The sequence below is a fragment of the Eucyclogobius newberryi genome, unplaced genomic scaffold, assembly GCF_026437365.1.
Source record: "Eucyclogobius newberryi isolate DKJ021-1_F unplaced genomic scaffold, fEucNew1.0.hap1 SCAF_13, whole genome shotgun sequence".
Taxonomy (NCBI): Eukaryota; Metazoa; Chordata; class Actinopteri; order Gobiiformes; family Gobiidae; genus Eucyclogobius; species Eucyclogobius newberryi.
Window position 1 is genome coordinate 1,638,094 of NW_027315757.1, and position 20,888 is coordinate 1,658,981.

Consider the following 20,888-nt stretch of genomic DNA (forward strand, 5'->3'; position numbering starts at 1 on the left):
AATTGTCTGAAATCACTTTTAATTGAGTGCGGCCATAAGTGGGGTCCTGAGACTGCAGCTCCACGTCTGCACATTTATACTATTGGAGTAGCCCAGGGGGGCTGCGGGGGGCTGGGCCTAGACGCTACACGGGCTCCAGCAGCGGAGCAGAGCGCACACAACCCGACCACAGCAAGAGCCGCAGGAGCAGCAGCAGCAGCAGGAGCAGGAGCAGCAGGAGCAGCAGCAGCAGGAGCAGCAGGAGCAGGAGCAGCAGCAGGAGCAGCAGGAGCAGCAGGAGCAGCAGGAGCAGCAGCAGCAGCAGCAGCAGCAGGAGCAGCAGGAGCAGCAGCAGCAGGAGCAGCAGGAGCAGCAGCAGGAGCAGCAGGGGCAGCAGCAGCAGGAGCAGCAGGAGCAGCAGCAGCAGGAGCAGCAGCAGCAGCAGCAGGAGCAGCAGGAGCAGCAGGAGCAGCAGGAGCGCTCCCATCATCTCCCACCTGCTCCACATCGCGCACAGACCCTCACCTCCTCACCTCCTCACCTCCTCACCTCCTCACGTCCTCACGTCCTCACCTCCTCACCTCCTCACGTCCTCACCTCCTCACCTCCTCACGTCCTCACCTCCTCACCTCCTCACCTCCTCACCTCCTCACGTCCTCACCTCCTCACCTCCTCACGTCCTCACCTCCTCACGCACTGACCCGGGACTCAACATGTCGGGACTCTCGGTCAACGATCACCTCGAAGGGATTCTATCGGATTTTGAAGGTACGTGTACTCGTAACGCGTAATGCGACTTCTTCAAGTTGTGTAAAAAGTCCGTGACGTCATAGTGGGCAGATTTGCGATTTGCACCTGTAAACAGCACGATACGATCCGTGTATCACATCTGAAGTTTACGCAGTGGAGAAGTGTTTGTATCTGAGCCAAAGTGTGAAAAGAGGCGCTGTCCCACATGATCACAAGCTTTTATTGTCCCGCGGTCCCGAAAGAATGTCTCGTTTTTGGTTGGCTGGCTGCGGCCCCGAGGCGCTGCGTAATTACAGTACAGGAGCGAGGAGAGGACAGGTAGGGGCCCCCCGTGTAACATCATCTGCAGGGCCCCAGCGGCACCAGGGGCGGCTCTTATCTTCACATCTCACAAACTTGTGGGCTCTTCTCAGATTCTAGAATGCCCCAGGTGGGGGTCAGCCGTGTCCCACTTCCATAGAGACGAAGACCCCAGAAGACCCCCAAAAGACCCCAGAAGACCCCACACTCTCTGATCATATTCAAGAGAGATGTGGAGCAACTCAAATTCAAATGGTTCAATGCTTATGATTTGAGATATTTGAATGCGTTCTAGGATCTTGCCACTGATAGAAATCATCAGGTTCAACAATAGTGAATTCCCCTTGATGTTCCACGGCAAACACAGTCGAATCCAGAGGAAATGTTGGGCCAAACCTATGGAAAGCTCTCAAAAGAAACATCCAAAATGACTTAAGTTTGGGTTTGCCTCTACAAACTGCTCATATGAACCATTTATCTTAAAGTTCTTACAACTGACAACAATGCGATGAGCTCTTTCCATTGTGATGGGAGCAGGACCTCAGAGCGTACACTCGCCCTCGCTCACTGAGGTCTTTGGATCAGGACCTCAGAGCGTACACTCGCCCTCGCTCACTGAGGTCTTTGGATCAGGACCTCAGAGCGTACACTCCCCTCGCTCACTGAGGTCTTTGGATCAGGACCTCAGAGCGTACACTCGCCCTCGCTCACTGAGGTCTTTGGATCAGGACCTCAGAGCGTACACTCGCCCTCGCTCACTGAGGTCTTTGGATCAGGACCTCAGAGCGTACACTCGCCCTCGCTCACTGAGGTCTTTGGATCATGACCTCAGAGCGTACACTCGCCCTCGCTCACTGAGGTCTTTGGATCAGGACCTCAGAGCGTACACTCGCCCTCGCTCACTGAGGTCTTTGGATCAGGACCTCAGAGCGTACACTCGCCCTCGCTCACTGAGGTCTTTGGATCAGGACCTCAGAGCGTACACTCGCCCTCGCTCACTGAGGTCTTTGGATCAGGACCTCAGAGCGTACACTCGCCCTCGCTCACTGAGGTCTTTGGATCAGGACCTCAGAGCGTACACTCGCCCTCGCTCACTGAGGTCTTTGGATCAGGACCTCAGAGCGTACACTCGCCCTCGCTCACTGAGGTCTTTGGATCAGGACCTCAGAGCGTACACTCGCCCTCGCTCACTGAGGTCTTTGGATCAGGACCTCAGAGCGTACACTCGCCCTCGCTCACTGAGGTCTTTGGATCAGGACCTCAGAGCGTACACTCCCTCTCGCTCACTGAGGTCTTTGGATCAGGACCTCAGAGCGTACACTCGCCCTAGCTCACTGAGGTCTTTGGATAAGGACCTCAGAGCGTACACTCCCCTCGCTCACTGAGGTCTTTGGATCAGGACCTCAGAGCGTACACTCGCCCTCGCTCACTGAGGTCTTTGGATCAGGACCTCAGAGCGTACACTCGCCCTCGCTCACTGAGGTCTTTGGATCAGGACCTCAGAGCGTACACTCGCCCTCGCTCACTGAGGTCTTTGGATCAGGACCTCAGAGCGTACACTCCCCTCGCTCACTGAGGTCTTTGGATCAGGACCTCAGAGCGTACACTCGCCCTCGCTCACTGAGGTCTTTGGATCAGGACCTCAGAGCGTACACTCGCCCTCGCTCACTGAGGTCTTTGGATCAGGACCTCAGACCGTACACTCCCTCTCGCTCACTGAGGTCTTTGGATCAGGACCTCAGAGCGTACACTCGCCCTCGCTCACTGAGGTCTTTGGATCAGGACCTCAGAGCGTACACTCCCCTCGCTCACTGAGGTCTTTGGATCATGACCTCAGAGCGTACACTCGCCCTCGCTCACTGAGGTCTTTGGATCAGGACCTCAGACCGTACACTCGCCCTCGCTCACTGAGGTCTCTGGATCAGGACCTCAGAGCGTACACTCGTCCTTTGTGTTTTATAATTGTATTCTGTCTGTTAATGGTTCTGTACAAATAAACTGTAAATCAAAGCAAAGTATAATCCAAGCTTTAAAGTTTAGACTTTATCGTCCTCAAAGGGAAATTTGACCACAGCATTTGACACATCCTTAAATGCTCCTGGGGCAACCATCAAGGGTAGTGGGTGCCACAGTGCATTGGAACCCTTGGTCGATGAGCAGAACACCCAGGCGTCCCGGGACCTTTGGATGACGCAGATTAACTTGGCCCTGTCCCATGCTGGTACCCCTCACGGTCCCACGACTTTCCTGACCCACATAGTATTGAGGACCTGACAGCTCCACCCTAAACAGCACTGGCTCCTGACATTCCAGCCAGCATTAGGCAGTGGTGCAGAGAGAGGCGCGGCTCATCCAGAGGGAGGAGCCTCTGCGCTGTAGTGGGCTCAGAGATGAAAGAAGGTTGGCGTCCATTGGGTCAGTTTGGAGTGGATTGGTTCGGTCTGAATGTGTCTCCACTTTCTTAACTGAACTGTACCGGCAAAGAAGATGTACCTCCAAAGCAGTCCAGCTCTCTTGGCTCCAGGTGGACTTTAGCTAAAGAGGATCTCCTCACCACGGCCAGATGATTGACACGGCCAGATGATTGACACGGCCAGATGATTTACACGGCCAGATGATTGACCCGGCCAGATGATTGACATGGCCAGATTATTGACACGGCCAGATGATTGACACGGCCAGATGATTGACACGGCCAGATGATTGACCCGGCCAGATGATTGACATGGCCAGATTATTGACACGGCCAGATGATTGACACGGCCAGATGATTGACACGGCCAGATGATTGACACGGCCAGATGATTGACACGGCCAGATGATTGACACGGCCAGATGATTGACATGGGAAGATGATTGACACGGCCAGATGATTGACACGGCCAGATGATTTACACGGCCAGATGATTGACCCGGCCAGATGATTGACATGGCCAGATGATTGACACGGCCAGATGATTGACACGGCCAGACACGGCCAGATGATTGACACGGCCAGATGATTGACACGGCCAGATGATTGACACGGCCAGATGATTGACATGGGAACATGATTGACACGGCCAGATGATTGACACGGCCAGATGATTGACACGGCCAGATGATTGACACGGCCAGATGATTGACATGGGAACATGATTGACACGGCCAGATGATTGACACGGCCAGATGATTGACACGGCCAGATGATTGACACGGCCAGATGATTGACACGGCCAGATGATTGACACGGCCAGACACGGCCAGATGATTGACACGGCCAGATGATTGACACGGCCAGATGATTGACACGGCCAGACACGGCCAGATGATTGACACGGCCAGATGATTGACACGGCCAGATGATTGACACGGCCAGACACGGCCAGATGATTGACGCGGCCAGATGATTGACACGGCCAGATGATTGACACGGCCAGATGATTGACACGGCCAGATGATTGACACGGCCAGATGATTGACACGGCCAGATGATTGACACGGCCAGACACGGCCAGATGATTGACACGGCCAGATGATTGACCCGGCCAGATGATTGACTTGGCCAGATGATTGACCCGGCCAGATGATTGACACGGCCAGATGATTGACACGGCCAGATGATTGACACGGCCAGACACGGCCAGATGATTGACACGGCCAGATGATTGACACGGCCAGATGATTGACACGGCCAGACACGGCCAGATGATTGACGCGGCCAGATGATTGACACGGCCAGATGATTGACACGGCCAGATGATTGACACGGCCAGATGATTGACACGGCCAGATGATTGACACGGCCAGATGATTGACCCGGCCAGATGATTGACACGGCCAGACACGGCCAGATGATTGACACGGCCAGATGATTGACACGGCCAGATGATTGACACGGCCAGATGATTGACACGGCCAGATGATTGACCCGGCCAGATGATTGACACGGCCAGACACGGCCAGATGATTGACACAGCCAGATGATTGACACGGCCAGATGATTGACACGGCCAGATGATTGACACGGCCAGACACGGCCAGATGATTGACGCGGCCAGATGATTGACACGGCCAGATGATTGACACGGCCAGATGATTGACACGGCCAGATGATTGACACGGCCAGACACGGCCAGATGATTGACACGGCCAGATGATTGACACGGCCAGATGATTGACACGGCCAGATGATTGACACGGCCAGACACGGCCAGATGATTGACACGGCCAGACACGGCCAGATGATTGACACGGCCAGATGATTGACACGGCCAGATGATTGACACGGCCAGACACGGCCAGATGATTGACACGGCCAGATGATTGACACGGCCAGATGATTGACACGGCCAGATGATTGACACGGCCAGATGATTGACACGGCCAGATGATTGACACGGCCAGATGATTGACACGGCCAGACACGGCCAGATGATTGACACGGCCAGATGATTGACCCGGCCAGATGATTGACACGGCCAGATGATTGACACGGCCAGATGATTGACACGGCCAGATGATTGACACGGCCAGACACGGCCAGATGATTGACACGGCCAGATGATTGACCCGGCCAGATGATTGACACGGCCAGATGATTGACACGGCCAGATGATTGACACGGCCAGATGATTGACACGGCCAGATGATTGACACGGCCAGATGATTGACACGGCCAGACACGGCCAGATGATTGACACGGCCAGATGATTGACCCGGCCAGATGATTGACTTGGCCAGATGATTGACCCGGCCAGATGATTGACACGGCCAGATGATTGACACGGCCAGATGATTGACACGGCCAGACACGGCCAGATGATTGACACGGCCAGATGATTGACACGGCCAGATGATTGACACGGCCAGACACGGCCAGATGATTGACGCGGCCAGATGATTGACACGGCCAGATGATTGACACGGCCAGATGATTGACACGGCCAGATGATTGACACGGCCAGATGATTGACACGGCCAGATGATTGACCCGGCCAGATGATTGACACGGCCAGACACGGCCAGATGATTGACACGGCCAGATGATTGACACGGCCAGATGATTGACACGGCCAGATGATTGACACGGCCAGATGATTGACCCGGCCAGATGATTGACACGGCCAGACACGGCCAGATGATTGACACAGCCAGATGATTGACACGGCCAGATGATTGACACGGCCAGATGATTGACACGGCCAGACACGGCCAGATGATTGACGCGGCCAGATGATTGACACGGCCAGATGATTGACACGGCCAGATGATTGACACGGCCAGATGATTGACACGGCCAGACACGGCCAGATGATTGACACGGCCAGATGATTGACACGGCCAGATGATTGACACGGCCAGATGATTGACACGGCCAGACACGGCCAGATGATTGACACGGCCAGACACGGCCAGATGATTGACACGGCCAGATGATTGACACGGCCAGATGATTGACACGGCCAGACACGGCCAGATGATTGACACGGCCAGATGATTGACACGGCCAGATGATTGACACGGCCAGATGATTGACACGGCCAGATGATTGACACGGCCAGATGATTGACACGGCCAGATGATTGACACGGCCAGACACGGCCAGATGATTGACACGGCCAGATGATTGACCCGGCCAGATGATTGACACGGCCAGATGATTGACACGGCCAGATGATTGACACGGCCAGATGATTGACACGGCCAGACACGGCCAGATGATTGACACGGCCAGATGATTGACACGGCCAGATGATTGACACGGCCAGACACGGCCAGATGATTGACACGGCCAGATGATTGACACGGCCAGATGATTGACACGGCCAGATGATTGACACGGCCAGACACGGCCAGATGATTGACACGGCCAGATGATTGACACGGCCAGATGATTGACACGGCCAGATGATTGACCCGGCCAGATGATTGACACGGCCAGATGATTGACACGGCCAGATGATTGACACGGCCAGACACGGCCAGATGATTGACACGGCCAGATGATTGACCCGGCCAGATGATTGACACGGCCAGATGATTGACACGGCCAGATGATTGACACGGCCAGACACGGCCAGATGATTGACACGGCCAGATGATTGACACGGCCAGACACGGCCAGATGATTGACACGGCCAGATGATTGACCCGGCCAGATGATTGACACGGCCAGATGATTGACACGGCCAGATGATTGACACGGCCAGACACGGCCAGATGATTGACACGGCCAGATGATTGACCCGGCCAGATGATTGACACGGCCAGATGATTGACACGGCCAGATGATTGACACGGCCAGATGATTGACACGGCCAGACACGGCCAGATGATTGACACGGCCAGATGATTGACACGGCCAGATGATTGACACGGCCAGACACGGCCAGATGATTGACACGGCCAGATGATTGACACGGCCAGATGATTGACACGGCCAGATGATTGACACGGCCAGATGATTGACACGGCCAGATGATTGGATAAGGGAGAACGCAGACTCAGGCCAAAACAAGATTGCATTTAACCAGGAGAGTGATATTAAAAGCCTCTTTTTCAATGGAGACGTGGCAAGAGGCAGAAAGGGTAACACATAGTTACAACATAGAAATAACAACAGTCCAAAAACATTGGTTATTGGAAACTGAGGAAGTCTCTAAAATGTTCAGCCTGATTTTGAAAGCATTGAAGGACAAGACCTCAGTCAGTGTCCAATGTTTCTGCAACGTATTCCAAGCAAAAGTCTGTCTTCCCCTGCTCTGTGCTCGAGTCCACACTTCTGTATGTGATCAAAGTACTAATGTACAGAGGCAGTAATCCAATCATTGTGGTACAAGTGAGGACAAGTCACAGGGACGTGTCCTGGCTCTACAGTAATGAACCTGAAGCATGAGAGTCCACCATCAGAAGACATGAGGACGCATTCACATCCAAAAATCATCGTAATGTAACACTGATACAAAAGTTGTAGTAATATGGACGAATATACTAGCATTTGGACTAAACAAGACCTTTGTTTTAATTTAATTGTGCCCTGATTTAGTTTCTATTTAAGTTTAGTTGATGTATTTCATTCTTTTCATCCTACTCTCTGAGGCACCTTCATACGTCTCAAAACAACAGAAGCTTAGTTTTGTCAGCATTGATGAATAGTTTGAACTGAAGTGAATGCTGGACAGCTCCAAAAGCTTTCTGCAGGGTTCAAATGGGCTGAGCAGGAGACGAGCCACAGCAGTAACTCACTGTGTCCTGCATAAAGAAGCATCAGAGACATTTGGATCCAAGTCAATGACGTACAAGATAAATTGCAGGGGCCCCAAAACTGTGCCTTGAGTGCTACCCGTGGACCCGTCTCTGAGCTCTAGAGCCCTCCATCTCGGTCAGGACGTCCTCTGCAGCCCGTGGACATGTGTCAGCCTCGTTTCATTACACAAGACAAGAATTTAACAAGTCCCAGTTCTGGACAAGTCTGGAGCTGCCGGGCCCACGACACTAAGACAGGATCAGGCTCCCGACCAATGAGAGCGCAGGCAAAAGCATTAGAGCGAGAGAGAGGGGGAGGGAGAGAGGGGGAGAGAGGGGGAGAGGGAGGGAAGGAAGGGGAGAGGGAGAGGAGAGGGAGGGAGGGGGAGAGGGAGGGAAGGAAGGGGAGAGGGAGAGGAGAGGGAGGGAAGGAAGGGGAGAGGAGAGGAAGGGGGAGAGGGAGGGAGGGAAGGAAGGGGAGAGGAGAGGGAGGGAGGGGGAGAGGGGGAGAGGGAGGGAAGGAAGGAAGGAGAGAGGAGAGGGAGGGAGGGAAGGAAGGGGAGAGGAGAGGGAGGGAGGGAGGGAAGGAAGGGGAGAGGGAGAGAGGGAGTGAGGGAGAGGAGAGGGAGGGAGGGGGAGAGGGAGAGGAGAGGGAGAGAGGGGGAGAGGGAGGAAAGAAAGGGGAGAGGGAGAGGAGCATTGAGTAAATCCTGTTTTTCAAAGATGGCAGTCAGTTTTCTAGAGTGGAACAAACGGACCGATCGAGGACTGGACTGACATCAGACAAATGGAAAAAATGTCATTCAGACTTAATTTGGAAATGGACATATTTGACCAACTTTGGACCAAATGGGACATTTATTTTGGTTTAGATGTGCTGTGATTTTGTATGTATTTATTATTATTATTACATGTTGTATAAGTCTAAACATACTATTACATGTGTATAAGTCTAAACACACTATTACATGGTGTATAAGTCTAAACATACTATTACATGTTGTATAAGCCTAAACACACTATTACATGTGTATAAGTCTAAACACACTATTACATGGTGTATAAGTCTAAACATACTATTACATGTGTATAAGTCTAAACATACTATTACATGGTGTATAAGTCTAAACACACTATTGCATGTGTATAAGTCTAAACACACTATTACATGTGTATAAGTCTAAACACACTATTACATGTGTATAAGTCTAAACATACTATTACATGTTGTATAAGCCTAAACACACTATTACATGTGTATAAGTCTAAACACACTATTACATGGTGTATAAGTCTAAACATACTATTACATGTGTATAAGTCTAAACATACTATTACATGGTGTATAAGTCTAAACACACTATTGCATGTGTATAAGTCTAAACACACTATTACATGTGTATAAGTCTAAACACACTATTACATGTGTATAAGTCTAAACATACTATTACATGTTGTATAAGCCTAAACACACTATTACATGTGTATAAGTCTAAACACACTATTACATGTGTATAAGTCTAAACATACTATTACATGTTGTATAAGCCTAAACACACTATTACATGTGTATAAGCCTAAACACACTATTACATGGTGTATAAGTCTAAACACACTATTACATGTTGTATAAGCCTAAACACACTATTACATGGTGTATAAGTCTAAACACACTATTACATGTTGTATAAGTCTAAACACACTATTACATGTGTATAGTTCTATCCACCATCAAGAAATTTGAATATTGGCTTCCCAAAATTGAATGGAAATTCAATTACTAATGGACACTGTATAATCCACAATAATGTAAACGTGAACAGTTTTCGCTCATGGCAGCATCAGGCTGAACTCATTTGGACACATCAACTCTTCTTGTCCTTTTCTTCCATTGGACACAGACTCAGAGTCAGGACCATCAGGATTATTTGGACCTTCAGTTCCTGGAGCATCAGGTTCTCCAGGATCTTTGATGACGGGGAATTCCTTGACTTGGTCTTTATTCTCCCTAAAGTGGAGAACCTCCTCTCACAGTCTGAACTCGTGAGATGACCACATTGAGACACAAGAGGATGAGAGAGTGAGAAACTCATGTTTCTTGTCAAAACTTGTAATTGTCACTCGCCTGTGTTTAGACCTTAGACATGTCAGAGTGACAGAAGCAGAACATGTGCTTTTGTGAGAATCTCACGTCTTCTGTGATTGGCCGAAACCTCATGCGGGTTGTGTTTTGATGGTCCTTCTTCTGGGTGCGGAGGCACGTCACTAGAACCTAATCTCTAGATTGTTTGCTGCACGCGTCTAGCCGCAAAAAAAGGCTTTTCCAACGTTTCTGCGCAAGCTGTGCTGGCGACGACGGCGTGCTCCCCCGCCCTGGTCACGGCGGCCCTGGTCACGGCGGCCCTGGTCACGGCGGCCCTGGTCACGGCGGCCCTGGTCACGGCGGCCCTGGTCACGGCGGCCCTGGTCACGGCGGCCCTGGTCACGGCGACGCTCAATGGTCACGGCGGTGCTCCCTGGTCACGGTGGCCCTGGTCCCTGGTCACGGCGACGCTCCCTGGTCACGGCGACGCGCCCTGGTCACGGCGGCCCTGGTCACGGCGGCCCTGGTCACGGCGGCCCTGGTCACGGCGGCCCTGGTCACGGCGGTGCTCCAACGCACAGTTTTAGGGATGGTGTATTTTCTCCCCATGTCAAAACGGATGACGGGGGCGCCATCCCTGAATGTACGTAGCGAGACCCCTGGACGTCAAGTCTGCAGATTTTATTGACCCATGAAAAATTTAGTAATTCTTTTGACCCAGACTAAATGTTGTGTTGACCAATAGAAAGGTTACAAACAAAGTCCCTTGTATTAGATCGCTCAGGCAAATGTGATGCCTTTTCCTTCTTATGTCACTAGACATCAGCTGACTGGAGTAATGACCCTCCCTCTAAATAACTAAGGCAAATTATTTTTTATAAAACACTCTACATGTTGGAGCATGTAGAAATGAAGGTAGAGATTGTTGTGTCCAAACTATTTTATGTTGACGCCCCAAAGAAGGTCTATGTCACTCCGAGAAGACAAATATATTGTTACTGTTACAACAGTTGTAACAGAGGAAAATGTTGGACTTGACATCAGCTCATGATCACTTCGGGCACGATGGCTGCCTTGTTTGGTCGTTTATGTCGTGCTGTGGTTGATTTGTCCGTCTTTATCACAAGTTTACCAGGGGAAATTTGATATTTCTATACAGGAGCAGACGTGGACCCTTATTTCAAGAACATAGCTGCTAGCAATGCTCCAACTAAGTTAGCTTAGTCAAACCGGATCAGACTCGGTTCCGGAGGAGTCCAGGAGCAAGATAGACCTAGTGATTATGGCGGCTTTGCGGAGATAACTGACAAGATTTCAAAGGCAGAAGACACATAATGCAAAAATTTGTGAATTGAAATCCAAGAATTATGAACTAGACTAAAAAATATAATAGTGTTTGTTTTAAATATAAATCATTTCTGATTAAAAAGGCTTTAGATAATATGAAGTTCAGCCAAATGTATGTACTTTATAGGATCAACAGAGTTTCCTTAACATATTTCGGCACTAATGTGCTTCAGTTCATTATTTAACCGTGTGGTTGAATGAATCCTTGTGCCGTTCATGTCCGCGTCATGCAGCGGTGCAGCTGGAGCAGAGTGGATACAGGAGCAGTCTTTCATCCTCTGAGCAGTTTGTACTGTTTGAGGAAGGAAAACGTGCAGAAGACAGCAGTGAGGGCGACCTATGTGTTATGCCAATTTCAAAGGCAATTTTGACGAAACCATGAAGTGCTTTGCACTCTCACCTTCCATACGCAGCCCTTTGATAAATATACAGCATAAGCACATTTTTACATTCAAGACAAGCTTGAAATGATGGCTTTTAACTGAGTAACTCCCCAGCATGTGCACCGTAAGATGAGTTAAGCCTCTGCATTCTGTGGCTGCGATGGGAAACCATTTGTCTCTATGATAATAAGATTTACATTTTGATGTTTTGTAGACCACAAATACCTATTATAACTGCTAAAAACAATGTATGTGAAAATGTTTAAACATGAGTTTAACCATGAATTTCCCAATAGAGGTAAAAAAAATTAATAATAATAATCAGGCTGAGCAAAATAATATGTCTGTTTGCCGTAACCGTTCTTCAAATGGGATTACTTCAGGAAAAATACAAGTGGATTTTGTTTTTCTGTGGATTATTACGGACAGAATGAGACAGCTACAGATGGATTGAACCCTGTTTGGTCCGTCATAACTGCAATACAGGTAAGACATGTGTTATGAAAAGTTGAGTTTTATCACAAACTATTGGTAATTGCTTATTGGGGCGTATTATTCAATGAAAATCAATAACATATTCGTTTTGTTGAGAAATGTATATCTTGCTGGTATTGACAATGAAAATAAGACTGATGATGCACTAGAACGTCTAAAGTCTGGTTTTTGCCCGCACACGGGCGGGGCCTGGTATGATGTGATGTAAAACTATGTTAATGAGACCAGTGATAACTGGGCTTCAGAATGCCCACACTTTCCCCCTGACCCCTCATTCACTACATAGTCCTGACTATTTAGCAGACTGTACAGTTGACAGAGCGATTCACACACTGCTCACTACTTTCTCCTTGTCATGTCACTCTGGCATCCGAGTGTAAAAAAGTCAGCAAAACTCAGATAAAAATGGATTTCTGTAAAAAAAAAAAAAAAAAATGTAAATATATGTATGTAGGGGCCATGAGCTGGCCCCTGTCCAGAGTGTACCCGATCTAAGGCCTGAAATCCCTTGGATAGGCTAGGGCTCGTCCACTTTCAGCTCTATAGGAGGAGTGGCTGTGGGAGGTGTGTGTTTGAGCTTAGAGCAACATCACGCAGAGCTGAACTAAAATCCTCCAATATATCAGATTAGAATTAGATTTATATTGTCATAGTGGCTGTATTTACAGCACACCAAAACTCTGATAAGTATTTTACGGACTATAAGTCACAGTTTGAGTCATAGTTTGGCCGGGATGCGACTTATACTCCGGAGCAACTTATACGTGGTACTCTAGACTCTAAATGACGCAGAAGAAGAATCAACACTTCCTCTACCTCCGGAGTTTGGGGAGTTGTTTAGTGACACAGAGGAAGAGGAATTCAATGGATTTAATCTTCTTTATGCTATAGTTATCTGAATAACTGTTAATATGTACGTTAACATACCAGACACTTACCACAGTTCGTTCACAGCGTCATGTAGCTGAAGGTGTTAGCGTTAGCATACGTCATGTAGCTGAAGGTGTTAGCACACCTATTCACCATGTTCTCTCATCTGTTATTTTTTTAAATTGCATTACAAGATGAAATGTCTGTTTTTGTTCTTGGATTTGATCAAATTTCCCTCAAAATGCGACTTCTACTTCAGTGCGACTTGTGTATATTTTTCCTTCTCTGTTATGCATTTTTTAGCTGGTGCGACTTATACTCTGGAGCTATTTATTATCCGGAAAATACAGACAGGGGGCATTGGGACATCTTGTCTAAGGACAGTGCATGCTGGGACGTTTGCTAATTTCCTATGAACATTGTTATATCTGTTTGTCACTGTCGCTGTTTGAGGAAACTGACAAAATTGAAAGAGAAGATGTAAATAATCGAAAGAGTTACTTTAAATCCATTCTACTCCTATTTTCCTAAAATAACACTTCACCCAGTTTTTGATGAGCAGAGGGAATGTAAACACACAGCAATAATCAAATTGTATTATTGGGTTATCAGCTTTTTTCTGGACATGGAAACGTGCCCCCTGTTCCCACCATGACAGAAGCATGATGATGCTCTGAGCGGAGCTGTTGTGTCTTTCATTGGAATAAATGGATGACTTCTAAAGCCCCGGTTACCACCCGGCTGATGGGCTTATAAGAGCGGCTCGTGATGCTGTGATTAGCCTCAGTTCAAACAGGGTGGGCTGGGGTTCCGCCTGGGCCTGTCCCCCTCCTCACATTCCACACAGGGAGGCCTCTGACAGACGAACAGCAGCATGCTCAGTGACACGTGTGAGCCGCGAGCAGGAGCAGGAGCAAGAGCAGGAGCAGGAGCAGGAGCAAGAGCAGGAGCAGGAGCAGGAGTAGGAGCAGGAGCAGGAGCAGGAGCAAGAGCAAGAGCAAGAGCAAGAGCAAGAGCAAGAGCAAGAGCAAGAGCAAGAGCAAGAGCAAGAGCAAGAGCAAGAGCAAGAGCAAGAGCAAGAGCAAGAGCAAGAGCAAGAGCAGGAGCAGGAGCAAGAGCAGGAGCAGGAGCAGGAGCAGGAGCAGGAGCAGGAGCAGGAGCAGGAGCAGGAGCAACCTGGTGTTATGAAAAAACCTGCCGTGCATGAGCCACAGTGTTCCATAACTCTTTATTACACTCTGACCTGTGTTTTTAGCTGCGGCTGCTGATCTGTCCAGGTTTGTAGAGGATGTTTTCCTCAGAGCATCATCACAGAAGTTAGTTTTCTTGTTGTTAGCTCCACATTAGCTCCACTTTTAGCAAAGCTCTAACGTCCACAAAACCATCCAATTTATTTCTTCCACGCGTTTCCCAAAACCACACGTCTCTTTCCTCGCTCAGACTTCTGCTCTGAGGTGCGTAAGTGCTGTAAAGTGCGCAAACGCGCGTCGTCAGCACTTCTCCCTCGGCAGCACACACAGCACTGAACAGCCGCCCCTGCCACCAGTGGCATTGTGGGACGTGTAGTTTTAGCGATAAAAACGAAAGTTACGGATGTAACCATGGTTCTATGAATCTATTTTTTTTTTTAAATTTTATTAAATATAAATTAAAAATGTTCAGCGGGCTGGATTAAAACGTTTGGCGGGTCGGATGACACCCCTGTTTTAACATCTTTGTTTAGTTTGTATGTTTTGATCAGCTCCTTCCATGTTGTAAGAACAGATTTCACCGAAGGATTCTCCACCTCCTCCTCATGACTCAAGCGTCTGTCATCTGCCAGTAAGACCTGTACAGGAACCCCCGGCACCACATGACTCTCAGTATAAGACCTGTACAGGAACCCCCGGCACCACATGACTCTCAGTATAAGACCTGTACAGGAACCCCCAGCACCACATGACTCTCAGTATGAGACCTGTACAGGAACCCCCGGCACCACATGACTCTCAGTATAAGACCTGTACAGGAACCTCAGGCACCACATGACTCTCAGTATAAGACCTGTACAGGAACCCCGGCACCACATTACTCTCAGTATGAGACCTTTGAGCTTCATATTCTGGGTCACACCAGCAACGCTCTGATCTGAGCTGGAATAGTCAATATCAAATCAAATCAAATCAATTTATTTTTGTAAGGCCCAAAATCACAACAACAGTTGCCTCTGAGGGCCACAGGGAGAAATGAATCAACAATGTCTGCGGTGGCGATGAAGTCAGACAATGTCTGTGGTGGCGAGGGACGATGTCCCAGGGTCCTCTGTCCTTAGACTCTCCTTCTCGGCCAGGAAAAACTACAAAAAAAAACCTCTTTGGGAAAAAAACGTAGAAACCTGGAGGAGTTCCAGTGAAGGAGAGATCCGACTCTCACAGACAATAGTAAGGGATCATCTCAAAATAGGCTGAAAAGCTGAAAAAGACTAAATATTTTTTGTCTGGGGGGGCTGTACCTACATTTAGTTTTTTTGTTGCTTTGAAGCTTCAATACATGGTTGTGGCAGTAATCGTTTTGAAATGCTCATGACTTTGCTTGTTGTGAAATGTAACTCGCATAGCCATTTACAGCAGCCAATCAGAAACGTTGTTTGAATCCCTTCCTGGTTGAGTAAGTTGAGTCTGCATGGTGCTGGTGTAGCGGTTGAATGGGATGTGCCGTAGGGCCCCTAGGGCCCGTGGACCATGTGGATTGATTAAACAAACATGTTAGGTGACATTATTTGGAGAGTTCATAACTTCTACTGATAAACATACCAAAGGATGTTCAGGGACTAGAGGTGAGCAGGGTCTATCAAGCTACTATCATTTTATCAACACGGACGTCGTACTGCAGCAAGTGAAATGTCCCGATTGTAAACGACATATTCACAGATGGACAGAACACTTCATACTGTATGAATCAGATGCCATATTATGTATAATGTAACATCATGATATTATATTGTTCAAGTTTTGAGTTTATTTGAGAGCGAGTTTTCAAGTGATGACTATTAAAGGTCCCATAACATGCAAAATGGATTTTTCAGAGCTTTTAACCTTCTTACATTGCTATTTGTGCTTCATATATGTCCAGACTGTTTTTTATTTAATTGATTCCCGCAGTGTTTAGCTTTAGTACAGACTATCTCCTTTCCTCCAATCTCCAAACTGATGGGCGGTGGGGCAAGACCGCGTCATAACCACAGGCACGCGTCATCATTCCCCCTCACCCTCCCCCTCCCCCCTCTCCACCCGCCTCCCCCTCCCGCCTGCCGCCTCCCGCTCCCTTCCCCCCTGCTCCGTGCTGCTCCAGGCTCCTGTGTCTCATACAAGCCCATTCCGGAGTTTTTCTGCTTCGATTTACGAGGAAACACGGTTCAAAGAGGCCCAACACTTCATTAATGATATCGCACTCTTTACTATTATCACAATGGTGAAGGTTTATGTGGCAGTTGATGCAGCAACCGGGAAAATAAACTGAGAGAAGTTCTATCCGATACCGAAAAACAAGGAAATAAGAGCGCTATGGACATAAGACTTTTATATATATATATATATATATATATATATATATATATATATATATAGAGAGAGATCTATAGATATATCTGTTCTGCGCACGCTGTAGAATAAACGCCAGATTTATTTAGGCTCAAAGTAGTGTTGATCTGAAGTTCTATCGTTTCTCACTCACTCGCGCGGAGTGGCGCACGGCGGAGACACACGCGCTCTGAGACTACGTCACGGGTTGGGCGGGGCACACACGCGCTCTGAGACTACGTCACGGGTGGGCGGGGCACACACGCGCTCTGAGACTACGTCACGGGTTGGGCGGGGCACACACGCTCTCTCTGAGACTACGTCACGGGTTGGGCGGGGCACACACGCGCTCTGAGACTACGTCACGGGTGGGCGGGGCACACACACTCTCTGAGACTAAGTCACGGGTGGGCGGGGCACACACGCTCTGAGACTACGTCACGGGTTGGGCGGGGCACACACGCGCTCTGAGACTACGTCACGGGTGGGCGGGGCACACACACTCTCTGAGACTAAGTCACGGGTTGGGCGGGGCACACACACGCTCTGAGACTACGTCACGGGTTGGGCGGGGGAGCCAGATGGCTCTTCACAAGGGTGGGGGCGAATATCAAACCAAGCCGTCTACATTTCCGGGTTGGTGAAGGGTCCAAGGTCTGGGTGATATTTCTGAACTATTATGTTAAGGGTGTTGCACAACACTTATTATTATCAATGATACACTTAGGATGGACTACCAAACGTGAACAAAAGCACGTTATGGCACCTTTAAGTTGTTATGTTTTAATGTTTCTTTTTAAAATACATTTTATGTGATGCCAGAAATTTTTGTTTTTTAGTCTTTTGAGGGGGGAGGGGGTCTAGAGAGAGAATAAAAAAATGTAATCTTTTTCAGCTTCAACCTATTTTGAGATGATCCCTAAGATAAATCCCAACCTCCTTTTACTTTTGATAGATGTAGAGTTTTAAAGCGGATTTCAGGTTCCTTGCCTTGTCCCACAAATATTTTTTCCACTCATCAAAGAAATCTGGAGAGTCTGGAACAGATAGAGAAACCTGGGCAAAACATTTTTGACTTAGACTAAAGTAAATAACTAATTTCCACATCAAGTGTAATGAGTTTGCATTATTCTTTAATGACAAAGTTCAGGGCATTAAAAATGCTATAAATCCCACAATGCAAAAAATGACCCTAAAACCACCAAGACACTTAGAGCTGACTCACTTTGCACCAGTAACTGACTGACTGACCGACTGTGTGATTGTGCGTGTGAATGGGTGACAGGTTTCGAATGAGGAATTACACCGACATATTGCCTTAAGTTTGATATAAAGTCTGAAATCTGAACAGGGAAAATAACTATGAACAAAAGTCCTTTTTTGGTTTCTCATATTTGGACACATGATTGACACATGAGGCTTTCAAATGAGTGTTAGTTTTAGGGCTCATGAGTAGGCTTGAGTGTGAGATCACTGCCACACCACCACCTCTGTGCTCCTGGAGGTCTGACAGGTAACATGGGTGGGGGGGTTAACATGGGTGGGTGGGGTTAACATGGGTGGGTGGTGGGTGGGGTTAACATGGGTGGTGGGTGGGGTTAACATGGGTGGGTGGGGTTAACATGGGTGGGTGGGGTTAACATGGGTGGGTGGGGTGGACTCATTTAGTCTGACATAATCGTCTTGTTGCAGCCAAGTTTCAGTTAGAGCTGAAGATCTATGTTATAATCACTTAATCAATTAATTAATTAACTAAAAGCGATTTAGAGGAAATTTACCTAATGTTTAGCAGTCCACATTTTATATTCTTTTTTATTTGTGTAATTTGTGATTGTTATTTTCCTTAAGTTATTTGGTCTGAGCCTGAAATAGTTTTTCTGAGATGTGACTTTTTGGCATTATTTGTACGAGGGACACACACAGTCTCTATCTGTCTTGAATCTGAACACTTCACATGTAACAGAACGGGCGAGAGTTCAGCGACAGAGGAGTGTCTTACACTGCTGCTCTGCGCCCGGGGCTCATCCCTAGTTGCTCACTTTAGATGACTAAAGCTATCAGTCAGATTCCGAACTCCCGCCATGTATTAAGATAGCCTGCGGTACGAGCACGGTTAAATTAATACAGCGTATGGCGTAAATTAAGAGAGCGCCGTAATTTACGCCAGGCGGCGCTCGGCGTTCTCTTAATTTACGCCATATGCTGTTTACTTCACATGGCGTAACATCAGACGGCACACGGCGTTAAAAGTTCCTCTTTATTTTGTAAAAGCGTCGGAAAATACGCCGCGATACGCCGCTCCTAAGTGACGGAGTGTGATCATATTTTTTAAATACTGCACCTACTTGTAATTTGAGCACCTCTGACTTAAACTTAAACCACCACAACAACCATAACAACATATTACAACATTGTCTGTGAACACACATCAATGAGCAAATGTACAGTAAATATGACAGAAACACATTTCCATACACAGTTCTTGAGGCATCAGTCTAACAGTGCAACATGGGGTCAGTTTAAATCTGACACATGTTTGACAGCAATGGCAGGTGCAGAGCGATGGCAGGTGCAGAGCGAGGAGAGCTTCCAACATATGCATCAGCAGCTTATCTTTGCTTGTACAAATGCTCTAAGTTGAATCCTTGTCTCTGTCTCGCCTTCACATCTACGACCCACAATTGGAGATAAGATTTTCCCTGCTATCAATAATCTTTCATCCCAGACGGACAAAATCTTGCAGTGGCCATTCAAGCCCCTCCTTCACCAGCCTTACTCAGCCCTACTTTGCTCTACTTGTGGGGTGTTTCCACTAGCTCTCTTGGCCCTACTCTGCTCTACTTTGCCCTGGTTTGGGGGTGTTTCCATCAGCCATATTTAACCTGGACCAGATACTTTTTTAGTAGTTGCTAACCAGGCCAAGCTGTTTCTATGGATACAGTACCAGATTCTAAAGAAAAATGGAAACACAACCAGGTCAAGTAGAGTCAAGTAGAGTCAAGTAGAGTCAAGTAGAGTCAAGTAGAGTCAAGTAGAGTCAAGTAGAGTCAAGTAAAGCCAAATAGGGCTGGTAAAAACATGCCACATTTGTTCACTGAGCTTCATATTCTGGGTCACATCAGTGACCAGACTGTCAACCCGTCCTATATTCTTAACCTGTTCACGCCCACCCGCCCGTCCGCGGGCGAAAACCATTTTTTAAAAGTTCTCTTACATCATCACTTTTATTTTCGTTGTAAATACCAGCAAGTTATACATAATTTTAAAGATTATTTTCTCAACAAAACGAATATGTCATTGATTTACATTGAAAATGTCTTACCTGTTTTGCGAATTATGACGGCCTCATCGACGTTCAATCCTTTAGTAAGTGGACTCGTTCTGTCCGTAAGAATCCACAGGAAAAACAATATCCACTTGTATTTTTCCTGAAGTTTTCCGATTTCGAGATATTGTCAAGTAAACAAAGTTTTCTTCGTATGACGATATTCAGGATTAAGGCTCGTCCGGCGCATTTCTCCGTCCATAACAAATGACCTGTTTGACTTATAAGATAATGTTTGGCATCGATCTTTTCTTCAGACTGTTAGCTACAGAATGAGACCATCCACCATCTGTCCACGGGTTTGTTTTTACAACCTCTGGGGGGGGGAAAGCGCCACTACATGCATCAATTTGCTTACATCCACATAGCGCGTGCTTAAGATGACGTAGAAGACTTTGATTGACATATTATAATTAGCCAATGAGCCAAGCTTTCGAACAGTGGGTGGGTCTTAGGGCTTCTTCACACAATCATCTCTAATCACATGCGTAAAGACAGTCAGAGCCAGATATTTTGGCATGCTGCGACTAGATTTTACGCATCACATTTTCTGATTTTATTAGCCTTTTGGA

At 47.7% G+C, this 20,888-nt stretch overlaps 1 protein-coding gene across 1 annotated transcript in view; it reads left to right on the forward strand.

Annotated features, from left to right (window-relative positions):
- Positions 1-362: 362 nt before the first annotated feature.
- LOC140357788 (uncharacterized) overlaps positions 363-20,888 on the forward strand; it is a 74,804-nt gene continuing 54,278 nt past the window's right edge. Inside the window, exon 1 of the mRNA XM_072442304.1 lies at positions 363-747. Within this exon, the coding sequence (XP_072298405.1) occupies positions 693-747 (55 nt within the window). The 5' untranslated portion in view covers positions 363-692. The remainder of the gene's footprint in view (positions 748-20,888) is intronic.